General features: G+C 52.2%; 1 protein-coding gene across 1 annotated transcript; it reads left to right on the top strand.

The window, feature by feature from the left end:
• Positions 1-717: 717 nt before the first annotated feature.
• Positions 718-12,636, top strand: BPIFB6 (BPI fold containing family B member 6). The gene is made up of 15 exons (XM_044262186.1): positions 718-817; positions 2,080-2,164; positions 2,850-2,954; positions 3,427-3,576; positions 3,743-3,806; positions 4,227-4,287; positions 5,102-5,193; positions 6,244-6,420; positions 7,471-7,524; positions 7,926-8,099; positions 9,090-9,157; positions 10,586-10,631; positions 11,434-11,497; positions 11,912-11,988; positions 12,604-12,636. The coding sequence occupies exons 1-15, from the start codon at positions 718-720 to the stop codon at positions 12,634-12,636; spliced, it is 1,350 nt and encodes a 449-aa protein (XP_044118121.1).

Genomic DNA, 12,636 nt, shown 5'->3' with positions numbered 1-12,636 from the left:
GCCACAGCTCAAACCTGAGATAAACACTTGCCCTCTGCTTGGGAGAATTTCAGGTCTTGGTAAGTAAGAGGGTGGGATTTCTGGGGGTCCGGGGCTGGGGTGAAGCTTTTCTGGAAACTTTGAAGGGCCCGGGGAGGTCCTTATTCAGTTCTCTATTCACTGCCTATCAGACCTGTGTGTGTGCCTCAGTTTCCTTTCTGGTGTGGTAATATCTCAAGGGACCTTAAGGATCTGTGAGTTGAGATTTCTGGAAGTGAGATTGAGCCAAAGGAAGTGGGGGATGCCATTGGCTGTAGTATCAGGATTGGGGGAGAAGAGGGTTCCCCCATTCCCATACTATGGTGGGAGTTCCCAGTCCCTTCTGCGGCCCTGGCATTGCCTGGCACTGAGCTGCCCTTGAACTTAAGAAAAACCCCCCCACCAACCCCATAATGCAGGCTGGTCAGAATACATCATGCCTACAGATGGGGAAACTGAGGCTTAGAAAAGGGAAGTGACCTTCCTGGGGTGCCCCTGAGGCTCTGTGTTTAATCTGGACACTTTTTGACCCCTCTGGAAGTCAGCAGTGAGGTTTGTGGAACTGGCTGGAGTTCAAAGGCTCCTGGACCCCCAAGACCATCCAGGGGGCCTGTTCTCTTTTGGAGCACGGGAGGCCCCCAGGGAAACTGGGGCCTGGGGGGCTGCACCCAACTGCGGACCCGTGGCACAGGTGGAGCCATGATGCGGATTCTGTTTCTGGCCCTCTGCGGCCTGCTGACCCACACCCAAGCAGACCCTGGGGCACGGCTGCGGCTGGGCATGGACATCATGAACCGCGGTAAGCTGGCGAGCGGGGCTCGGGGCTGGGGGCAGGTGGGGGGTGGTGACCGCTCCTGTTTGCACAGCCTTGAGCATCCCACGATCCTCAAAATAAACGTTAACGGCAATGATATTATTCCTCCATTTGGCTGAGGAAGAAACTGAGACCCAGAGAAAATGGGGTGACTTGTCCAGGGTCCCTCCACAAGTTGGAGGCAGAGCTGGAAACCCTGCTTCCCCAGAGCCTCTCCAGACCCTGACAGCAGGCCTGGGGCCATAAGAGGATTGTGGGGAAGACAGAGGGGAGCCAAAGCCCAACTCTGCCAACAATTTGCTGTGTGACCTCAGGCAAAGTGTTACTGCTCTGTGTTAGGGTTTGCTCCTCCATAAATGTAAAATGTAAAGAAATGTGAAATCGGGTGACCAGTCCTTACAATGAAGTGTGAGATTACACTCTCCTGGGGGACCTTTAGTAAAAGTTACTTGCCACCTCCTAGCTCCACAACGTCAGGGGAAATGAAGTCACGTGCTGCTGCAAAGAGCTGATGACAATTCTTCCGGCTCTGTCTTCGTCCCCTTTCTGGGAATTGGTCTCTGACTGGGGGCTGGGACCCCCAGTGGGGAACCAGCAGCATCTGCATCTTTAACAAGCTCTCAGATGCTCCCTCGTCATGCAGCTTTGAGGGTGGCTGGGCCACAGGATGAAGTCAATACTCTAGCCTGGGGTTCGAACCTCCATGATATGCCCCCTGCAGACTGCTTCCTCCCTGTCATGTCCGGCCCCGCCCTCCAGCCTTGCTGAATTTCTCACTCTTGACTCTCTATGCTACCTTCTTCCTTGTTTCTCCACTTATGCATTTTTCATGGACTAGCCTTCTTTACGTCTCTGCCTCCTGGTGAAAATTCCTATCCCTCCTTCAAGAACCAGCCGATGCGGCACCTCCTTTTGGAAGCCTTCCCCAGCTCTTCTCCTCCTGGACCAAACCCCTCCTGAGGTTCCTCCAACTGTCTGCATACTATGGATGGCTCTTGTCACTTGTTACTGTCATTGCTGGTGACTGCTGCATGAGGCTGAGAAGGACAGGGGCCAGGTGTGGCTCTTCTCTGAGTCGCCCCGATCACCCAGCCCAGGGCGGGGCACAGGGACTGTGGGCACAGAGTTGTGCCTCTTGTGAGTGGCCTATGCCTGGGATGTCTGAGAGGTTGGCTCCAGACAGGAAAGCAATGGGGAGCCCCGCTAAGCATCTCTCTGTGACACCCCCTCCACCCTGTCCCATCCAGAGGTGCAGAGCGCCATGGATGAGAGCCACATCCTGGAACAGATGGCAGCTGAGGCAGGCAAGAAGCCCATCAAGGGCATCACCAAGTGAGCAGGGGATGGGCTTTGGGGGTGGCAGGGCAGAAGGTGGTGGGGAATGCTGTGTCCAGGACCTCAGAGGGCAGAAGGGAGAGGAGCCTGCCTGGGATGTGCTGGGGAAGATGGACTCTGAGCACTCTGCACGGAGCTGGAAATAGACCGTGACCAATTAGCAGCGTCTGCTGAGAGCTTGGGTCAGCAATGGTGGTGATGGAGGGTGTTAGATGAGCCACATCTTTGTTATCCTGGATCTTGACTGGTGGTTCTCAACCATGGGGGATTTTGCCTCCAAGGGACATTTGGCAATGTCAGGAAACAGCGATGCTGCTAAACATCCTAGGAGACACAGGACAGCCCCCCACAACAAAGAATTATTCTGCCCAAAATGCCAACAGTGATGCCATTGGCAAACCTCCCCATCTTGCCAGTGGGGAAGCTGAAGCCCCCAAAGAGGAAGGGTACAGCCCAAGGTCACACAGCCAAGTGTCCTGATTCACACATGGCAAGTACTGTGTACAAACAGTTTCCAGGCTTTGCATCTCACGATGGCCCCATGACACAGGCTTATCCCTGTGACAGGACGGGGGTGGGGGGATTTACCCAAGAGTTCCTGACATGGTGGTGGAGGAACGGGTTCAGGGCCTGGGTTTCAGCGGTCGCGTTCTCATTGCTGTGGATGTCTGACCCCTCCCAGTGTGAAAGTGAAGGATGTGCTGCTGCCTGTCATCACCTTGAACTTCATCCCTGGAGTGGGTATCTTCCAGTGTGTGTCCACCGGCATGACCATCACTGGCAAGAGGTGAGGATGGCAGAGGAGGGGAGGGGGAGAGGAGCATGCCCTTGTCTTACTCTTCTGTGCACATTTATTGAGTACCTACTGTGGACCGCCTGGGCGCTGTGCTCTGGGATGGACATATCTGGTTCCTGCATTGGGTGGGAACCAGACCTGAGCCTAGACGATCACAGACTGAGTGCTTAGCCTAGGACAGAGGAAGCACTAGCAGTGTGAGGGCAATCAAAAAAGGCTTCGGGGAGATAATGATAGCTGAGGAGGGTTTTAAAGGTTGTGTAGGAATTCCCCAAAGCAAGAGGGAAGAGGAAGGCTGGTTTTGTGACCTTGGGCAGGTCCCATCCTCTTTTCTGTCCTGTGGGGGTGGTGCCTCTTACCCTTTCCCCCTCCCAGAGTTGCTGAGACTGAGAGCAAAGATGAGACAAAGATAGTGGCCACAGTGGCATAGCTGTCCATGATGCCTGCTTGCCTGCCCCTCCAGCTTCATGGGCGGGAACATGGAGATCACCGTGGCTCTGAACATCACAGCCACCGACCGGCTTCTGCAGGATGAGGAAACGGGCCTCCCCGTGTTTAAGAGCGAGGGCTGTGAGATCATCCTGATCAGCGTGAAGACCAACATGCCTAGCAAGTGAGGGACTCCGTGGCTGGGGAGGTGGGTGGGGTCCACGTTGCCGCCACTGCCCAGTGTCCCGCTCCCTGAGTCACTCCCTTTGTCGTGTCCCTAACTGCTTACCGTCTATGCCCTGTGCCTAACTGCTTACCGTCTATGCCCTGCCCCCATCCTCTGTGTCCAGCATGCTGCCTAAGGTTGTCAACAAGTTCCTGGACAGCACGCTACACAAAGTTCTTCCGAGCCTGGTGAGTGTCTGGAGCAAGCCTCTACCCGCACCCACATCCAGGGCAGTGCTCGGACCAGGGCTGGAAAATGCCTTTTCTCTCAAGTGCCACTCTGACTGACTGAGGAGGACTCGGAGGCTATGGCTGCCTCAGGGGGAGAAAGTGCTTTGATCATCTAGTGATCTGCCATGAGCACAGAAGGAGGAATGCTTACCATTTGCTGGGGGACCAGTCCTTGCTGATTCTGCAGACTGTGGTGCGGAGCTTGGGACTCTAGGCCAGGCTCTGCCACTGACTTTCTGTGTGACTTGGGGCCTCGGTTTCCCCTCCAGTCCCTGTCCCTCCAGGACTCTTGGGTCTCCCCATGGAGTCCCATTCAGCTGTGAGGAATGAGGTCCTCCATGCCGGGGCCCCCTCAGCCCAGCGCCTTTCTGCTTCCAGATGTGTCCAGCCATCGACGCGGTCCTGGTGTACGTGAACAAGAAGTGGGCCAGCCTGAATGGTGAGTGGCCCCAGCCATGTCTTGCTCCCACATGGGGACATCTGGATGGCTGGATTTGGCAGCCTTCATTCCCCATTCAAGCGCCTGCTCCAAGCCCAGCCTTGGGATGGAAGAGGTCTAAGGTCTCGGTGCCTGTCCACCCCCCAACTGTCCAGAAGGGAGACCTGAGGGCCTGAGGGACTCTGGGACTTTTGTCTCAGCCTTCCATCCAATGTTCTATCCATGACCTCCGATACTCCAAGGACAGCAGTCATGGTGGGCTCTTCCACAAACCTCGCACCCTGAATATTACTATTACTATTACCCTGAATAGTAATCCTATAGTGATGATACCTGACTCTTTCCTCTGCCCTGGGGATCTATGTCATCTGCTATCTAAGGGTTCATGGGGTTCCTTAGTGGGGTGAGAGAAAAACCCAATGGCTGGGAATGAAGAAAACTGGCCCATGTGCTCAGCAGCATGGCCTGGGACACTTTACTCCTCTGAACCTCAGTCTATGCATCTATAAAACAGGGCCAAGAATCCTGATCACACCAGTCTGTTGTGGGAACTGAGCCACAACAGCCCTCAGGAAACTCTCAAGTTCTGTTGCCACAGATGATGCAAGGGAGCGGGATTTCCCGGCCAGCCATCACTGGCTCCATTCTACAGATGAAATTACTGAGGCCCAGAGATGTTAAGCAACTTGCCTTGGGTCACACAGAGGGCCAAGGCCTCTGGTACCTGGGCCAGCTCAGGTGGCAGCAGGCTGATGCCAGCATCTATGACCTGCCCCTAGTTGGACCCTCTCTGAGTAGACCCCCTCTTGCACAGCCCCGATGCCCATGGGCCAGATGGGCATGATCAAATATGTCCTGACGTCCATGCCGACCACCACGGCCAGCTCCGTCCAAGTAGACTTCAGTGTAAGTGCCAGGGGACCCCCCAGGGCCTGGGATCTCACCAGCCTGCTTCTGCTGGGGAGGTGGCTGGACTGGGCTGCGGAGGGTGGGAGGGTCCTTCCAGCCCTGGCAGACCAAGCCCACCAGGAGAGCGTTCCCTGACACCAAAGCTTTCTCCCTCTTTCTGCTCTCAACTTGAATCCTGAGTCCTAAGCTGACTTCCAGGACTGCTGACCCCACACTCACACCTTCTGAAGGCTGTCTGCTTCTTGCAAAGAGTGGCTCACCCAGTGGTACCGATGGGTTCCCGGGGTACCGGGGGCTCCCAGTGGTACCGGGGGCCAGGTGGTGGGGGAGGCAGGACTTGGGTCTCACTAGGAGTTGGTGGCAGATGTTGGTCCTCAGCCAGGTCGCCAGAACTCCAGGTGCCAGGAAGAGGCACCTGGAGTTCTGGAGACCTTGGGAAGAATTGGGATTGGGAAGAAAAACCCCGCAACATCATCTTCTCGTGAAGTCTTCCTCTGGTGCGGTGCTCCCAGGCCCTGCGTTGTTTGCCACTCACTTCCTTCTGAGTATAAGCAGAAAGAAAGTCTACATCAATGAGGGCTCCAACCCAGTCAGATTAACTGGGGTTACTTAAGCAATCCCATGAGTGACCACCTGTGGCTTAGTGACTGATCCCTTATCCTCACAGGCCTCAATTTACCCATCTGTACCCTGGGAGGATAGCCTGCTCTTGGCCCTACCATCTAGTGACTTGCTTACTTGAGGGCTGGTTTGAGCACCACTTAGTTTGGAGGACAGAGTCTTTTTTTTTTTAGATTTATTTATTTATTTGACAGATCACAAGTAGGCAGAGAGGCAGGCAGAGAGAGAGAGGAAGGGAAGCAGGCTCCCCGCTGAGCAGAGAGCCCAATGCAGGGCTCGATCCCACGACCCTGGGATCAGGACCTGAGCCTAAGGCAGAGGCTTTAACCCAGTGAGCCACCCAGGCGCACCAAGGAGGACAGTCTTTTCCCCAGCCACAGTCCTTCATGGCCAAGGCCGAGCATCTCTCTCCTCGCTGTCCCACAGCCTACAGTGCAACAGCAAGGGGGCAACACCATCCAGCCTGCCAACGCTGGGGAGGCCTTCGAGTTCCCTGAAGGCTATGCTGAAGGCTCCTCACAGCTGCTGCTCTCGGCCACCTTCCTCACCGCAGAGCTGGCCCTTCTGCAGAAGTCGTTTGATGTGAATGTCCATGATATGAAGGTGAGCTGCCCCGTAATGACAGTCCCTGCTTGGCGTGTCTGTTCCGAGAATTATCCTGGGGCTGGGGAAAGCATCAAGACTGGAGTTGCCGGGACTGATTTGGGTCTCTATCATCAGCGTGCCCCAGCACCGACCATCTCTCTGTCCACGTAACCACATCTACTCATCCGTCCGTCCAACTGTCCATGCAACCAAGCATTTATAGATCAACCTACAGGTCTCATGCTCTGGCCATCCATCCACATTTTCTTATCCAGTCATCAGCCCCTTGTCCATCCATCTCACCATCATGTATTCATGCCCTAGACTCTATCCATCCAGCCGCCATCCAACCACAGGGTCTGATACTACCAAAGAAGTGAGTCTATATCTGTCCTTCGCCACCCAAACACCCATCTATCTACCCAACTCTCTATTATCCAGCCTCCTACTCATCTGGACATTCATCCATCTTTCCATCCATCACCGCTGATCTGTCAATTCATCGTCCCATCCATACACCCTCCATCCATCCATGTACCTTCTCATCCATCCTACCACCTATCAATCCATTCCTTATCCACTCTACCTTCCATTTATCAGACTACCCCACATCTTCTTACCTACCCAGCCTCCGATCCATCATTCCTTTCATCCCTCCACCCACCCCATCCACCTGCTCATTTATTATTCATTCTCTTGCATAAGGGCTCATCCGTCCATCCACAAATCCATTCAGCACTCATTTGTTGATCCATTTCCCCATTCATCCATGCACCCACAAGTCCTTCCACTCACCCTCCTCTCATGCATCACATCCATCCATGCTACATCTGTCTGACAGTTTTTCATCCAACATTTTCTCAGCATCTGACCTTATGTGAAGAGCCATGGACATTGGGTCATGTAAGCCACAATCTGGGCTACCTGGGAGCTCCTTATCTACTTTATCACAGGGTGATAATATGCAGGAGGGAACCACAGAGGGCTTACCTTATAGACTCAGAGGAGATGTCTGTTCAGAAGGACAGGGGAAGATTTCAGTAATCTTATCCTTGATTTATTTTGTAGATTGGTCAACTGCCCCCACAAACCACGAAGACCCTGGCTGGCTTCATCCCTAAAGTGAGTGCCCTGACTGCCCATGATCTCCGTATCTCCCTGCCCTGTTCTCCAGTTGAAGGGAACAAGGGATTTGGGAGGCAGACTTTCAAAGTCACGTTTCTCTTGTCTGATATAGAATCATCCTGACTTCTCCATAAAGTACTCTTTGGGTCTAGCATAGAAACAGCTCAGGTTTTGTGGGTTATACTTTCTATGTCTAATAAGAAAGAGCCAGACTGCTTGTTTTGTTTCTTTTATTTCCCGGTAGACATGCATGTCATGTTTTCTGTGCATGCATGCCCTTGCATGTCATGTTTTCTGTGTCCAGGGTACTAATCACCTACTTCATGATGGACTCCTGGTTTCAGCTGAAGCCACCCATCTGAGGGTGGGCCCTGAGGGGAGTGTCCTGGTTTCTGTAGGTAACTAAGGCTTATCCCAAGCCGAAGCCCTTGGTGACCCAGATCAGGATAAACAAGCCCCCCAAGATCACCATGGAGACAGGAAATAGCTTACTGCACCTCCACGGCACCCTGGAGATGTTTGCTGTTCGGCGGCGGGGCAAGGCTCCCGTATCCCTCTTTCTCCTGGAAAGTGTGAGTACAATCTCTTTCCCACTTAAGCCCCACTTTATGGATATTCAAGGCTGCAGTGTAGGATTTTAGTTGATAGCCAAGTAATATATTGAAATATCCTTAATTAATCCCAATTATGTGATCCTAACCTCCTGGGAGCTGTCACCTGGTATCTGATCCTTGGCTCTGCTACTGAACCTTTGAATGGACAGAAAGATCAACAAACTGAGGGTCAATAGTTGGGTCCTTCCTTTCTCTCTCCTCCCTCCATGCCTATCTTCTTCCCCCCTTCTCTACCTCCTTTCCTTCCTCCAACATTCATTAGCATATAAAAGGGCTAAAAAGGGCTCCCCTAGGGAAATATAGGAGCCTAGGAAGTTCTTAAATCTAGTTGAGGAAATCACGAAGGACTTCCCAGAGGAGGTGATGCCTACACTATGTTTTCAAGGTTGAGCAGGAGCTGGCCACAGAAAGGGTTAATGCTGGTGATAGAAGGTACCCCACATAGATATAACAGGATGTGCAAAGGCTGGAGCAATAACGTGGTGTGTGCAAGGACCTACAAGGTGTCAGATATATTTATTTTATTTTATATAATTATTCAAGAGAGAGACAGACAGAGATAATGAGAAGAGAGCATGGGTAAGGAGGAGAGGGAGAAGCAGGCTCCCACTGAGCAGGGAACCCGACATGGGGCTCGATCTCAGGATCCTGGGATCATGACGTGAGCCAAAGGCAGATGCCCAACCAACTGAGCCACTCAAGTGCCCTGGTGCCAGATATTTTTAAGAGTCTAGTCCTGGGGCAGGTACAGAGATGTTGAGGAACCTGGGCTGCGGGCAGGGGGAGACTACTAGACTCAGTTCCTGAAGGTGGGATGGGCAGAGAGGAAGACCCCTGCTTTGCCATGGCAATGATGCAGGGAAGGTGGTGGAGCCCCTGGGTTTTACCAGCCCTTATGGGGCACCCACTGCCTTCTCCCTGCTTTTGTCCCCTTCTGCCACCTGTCAGCACTTCAACCTGAAAATCCAGTACTCTGTTCGTGAGAACCGTCTGCAGATGGTCACCTCTCTGAACAGGTAGGATTCTGCTGCCTGTGCTGGTGTCCTTGTTCCCCTGCATGGGCATTACCACAAGTGCTTGGTTTTTCTGCTCCAGGGTCTCCCTCTGATCCATCTAGCATGACCTACACTGCCAGGCTGCTCTGGTCACCATCTCTCTTCTAGAATTCTCAATAGCTCCCCATTATTTGCATGATCTTCTCCCAAATCTTAGCCTGGCACTCAAAGCCCCTCTCAAAATCTCCCACCACTGCTTCTGCTCTTCTAGGCTCTTGCACAGTGAGTCTGATCATGGGTTCATGTCCCCTTTCCCATTAATCAGCTTTTGCCCATGTCATCCAAATGCCACCTGCCTCATGGCACCCACCATAAATGCCACCTCCTCATGGAAGCCTGTCCTTCTACTACTAATAGCTAACATTAATAGAGCTCTGTCTCTATGTGAAGCACTGGCTCCATACATTATATTCATTATCCTACTTCAACACCGTAGTCTTCCTCCTTACTTTTTACATTTGTCTTAATCTTGGATCTGACTTGTATCAGGCCAGGATTCTTTCGGTGCCAGAGACAATTCCAACTTAACTGGCTAAGCCCAAAAGAGAATCTTCAGGCTCACATAATTGAAAACTCTAGGGATAGATCTTAATTTCTTACTTTCAGGCATGGCTGGATCTTAGGTACACAAAGTCCTCAGGATCTCCCTCCTCCCTTGATCTTCACTGTCCACTCTGTTGGCTGAATTCTCAGGCAGCCTGTCCCTACGTGGTGGCAAAGTGACTCCAACACCAAGAGAGGCCTCTTGTCCAATGGGGGCTCAGTTCCAAGTCCAAGGCTGCTTCTCATTGGTTTAGCATGGATCACATCACCAGTCGGAAACTAGCCACTGACGCCAGAGATGGAATGTTCTGATTGGTCAGGTCTGGGTCGTGCTCACCCTGGGACTCTGAATGCCTTGGAATGAGAGTGGAAAATGGGATGTCTGCTACTGAATAGAGAATAGAACTTGGGAAGACAAAATCAGATGACTGTCATGGGTGCCGTCATGTATTAGTGCTTCTTGGAGGCTGTGCAGGGAGGTGTTCTTAATCCTATGCCCTGCAGGGATGTGGGACTGATTTATTGGGCAGCAAACCCTTGCATGCCTAGCCTTGAGCAGGAGCATAGACATGGCTGGGAGTCCCAGAGGGAAGAGTCAGGACCCATGAGAAGAAGGAGTGGTTTGAGCTGTAGGAAACAAAATAGGCTGTAATGAAAGAAGAGGATTGCTCCGTCGTAGGTGATATCCAAGTAGGGACTTACGAGCATCTGGTCTGAAGGCTGTATAGGGACCTCTGCATCACGGAGGATCTGTAGGTGTTGGAGATCCCCTTTATCCGTGGCCAGGAGCAGTAGCTCTGACTGCCCTGCCCACTCCTTGTCCCCTGCCCCTGCAACCCCATGCAGATTACTGAGCCTGTCACGGGAGTCCTCATCGATTGGTGCTTTCAATGTAAGTATCTCAAGTGCTTCTTTCTGGTCTGGTTTGAGGGCAAGACTGTGCTTGTTCTCCCTTGGCACTGTAGGGATGGCCCCTGAAATGGAGGCAGAAGGAATAGAGCAGCTCACGCTGGGGCTTGGGGAAGCTGGCCTGCTGTGTGACCTTGGGAAATTCACGTAGCCTCTCTGAGTCCCTCTCCTCTTCTGGATAGAATCTAGACATCTCCGTGGATTGATTTTAATTACACTGTTGTGCATAGCAGCAGCCTGGGCTGGGTTGGTTGGCCCAGCTGTCATTTTTATTAGTCTCTGTAGCCTTAGGTCCTAGGACAGAACCTGACCAGTAGGCACCAATAATAATAATAACAACAATAGCACTTCCTAAACACTTACTCTGTGCTCTGTGCTCTACCCAAACTCACTGAACCCCTGGGCATAGGCACTATTATATTCCATTTTCACAGATGGGGAAACTGAGGTACAGAGAGGTAGTGAATGAATGACTGATCAAAACTACTGAGTTTTCTGTAGGAGCAACATGAGACCCACAGGTCACCCTCTGTGTCCTCAATTCCTCCGTGCCTGCACCATGACCCAAGGCCCATCATGTCACTCAACAGAGACTAACTGTATGCGTTAGCATACAGTCAAACAGGGTCCTTCCAGTTTTGATGCTTGGTGAACAATTTGATGTCTCTAATATGCATTCTTGTGGCCCCCAGACCCGGTTGAAGTGAGGGCTGCAAAAAATCTGTTGAACTGAGTTGAATCAAATGATGGGATGTGGGTGTTCTCTCTTTCTCTCTTATCCCCAGGAGAAGAAGTTGACTGGCTTCATTACTGATTATCTCCGAGAAGCGTACGTCCCAGTAGTCAACGGTGAGGGCTCCAGGGGACTTTGACTTTACTGGTGTCAAGAAACACTGTAAGGAGGGGATGTCACCTTGGTGGTCTCAAATCCCCTTCACTGGCCCCAGATAAGGGAGGCAAAGAAGGAGTGGATGGTCACTGCCGGGTCTTTGAAGTTAATGGAGTCTGAACATCACATGTCTGGGGACAAAGACCCCTTCCACAGTTTGGGACCCTCGGCTCTGGACCCCACACCATGACCTGGGATGTGAGTATGCGGTGACCAGGCTTACATTCTCTATGCCACGCTGGCTGGCAGAGATCATGAATCCGTCCCTGTGCTATTTCCCGCTACTCTGCTCCCAGTAACCAAGGAGTGGCCTTAAGGAGTAATCAATCGACTGCAGAGTCATCAGCTCAAATGACTTTCACTGTGTTTCTCAGATGCGCTCCAAGTTGGGTTCCCACTTCCAGACCTTCTGGACATGGATTACAACCTGGCAGAGCTGAGCATAGTAGAGGTGAGGAAAGGAGCTAAGAAAAGCCAGGTCAGTCAGTACTTTTGGCCAGTGAATGATGAGCAAAAGCCTGCTTCTGTCAGCCTGGAGGGAGGAGGCCTGAGGAGGGCAGCGGCCATCAGTACAATCCTGCTGCTTTCCTGAACAAGAATCTCCTCCTCAGACCTAGGGCTCCCTTTGGCCAGGGGCTCCCCAGAAGGAAACTTGAGTCCTGCTACTTCCCTTCTCTAATACCTCTGGCAAATGACTTCACCTTTTTCTGTGGCTTAAAATGGAGCTGATAATATGGGTGTATCTACCTCAGAGAACTATTGAGATAATTCACCTAAAGGCATACAGTAAGTGCTTAATAAATATTAACTTTTCACTGCATGCCAAGTATTTAATAGCAAGCATAAATGTACGTGTTTCTCATTTGACCTCTCCACTCTGGGAGGTAGGGATGCTGTCCCCACTCGATCATTGAGAAAACGGACACTTAGAGATGCAAAGGGCCACAGGAAGGTCTAGGATATGCTCTGCTCCTACACACCACCCTGGCTTCCATTTCCTGGCCACCGGCCTGAGCCGTCCTGTGCGATGGTTCCCCGCCCCACCTGGCCCTTTGCTTCCTTTCAGAATGCCCTGGTGTTGAACTTGAAGCTGCACTGA

This window comes from Neovison vison, chromosome 8 (genome assembly GCF_020171115.1).
Source record: "Neovison vison isolate M4711 chromosome 8, ASM_NN_V1, whole genome shotgun sequence".
Lineage (NCBI taxonomy): Eukaryota > Metazoa > Chordata > Mammalia > Carnivora > Mustelidae > Neogale > Neogale vison.
This window is presented reverse-complemented; position numbering and strand designations above follow the sequence as displayed.

What these genes read in the sequence shown, in the direction of transcription:
- BPIFB6 (XM_044262186.1), top strand. Translation starts at nt 718, where the DNA reads ATGATGCGGATTCTGTTTCTGGCCCTCTGCGGCCTGCTGACCCACACC. An exon ending in AAGACCAACATGCCTAGCAA is followed by an intron (nt 3,577 to 3,742) that starts GTGAGGGACTCC and finishes CTCTGTGTCCAG; the next exon opens with CATGCTGCCTAAGGTTGTCA. An exon ending in CCCTCTTTCTCCTGGAAAGT is followed by an intron (nt 8,100 to 9,089) that starts GTGAGTACAATC and finishes GCCACCTGTCAG; the next exon opens with CACTTCAACCTGAAAATCCA.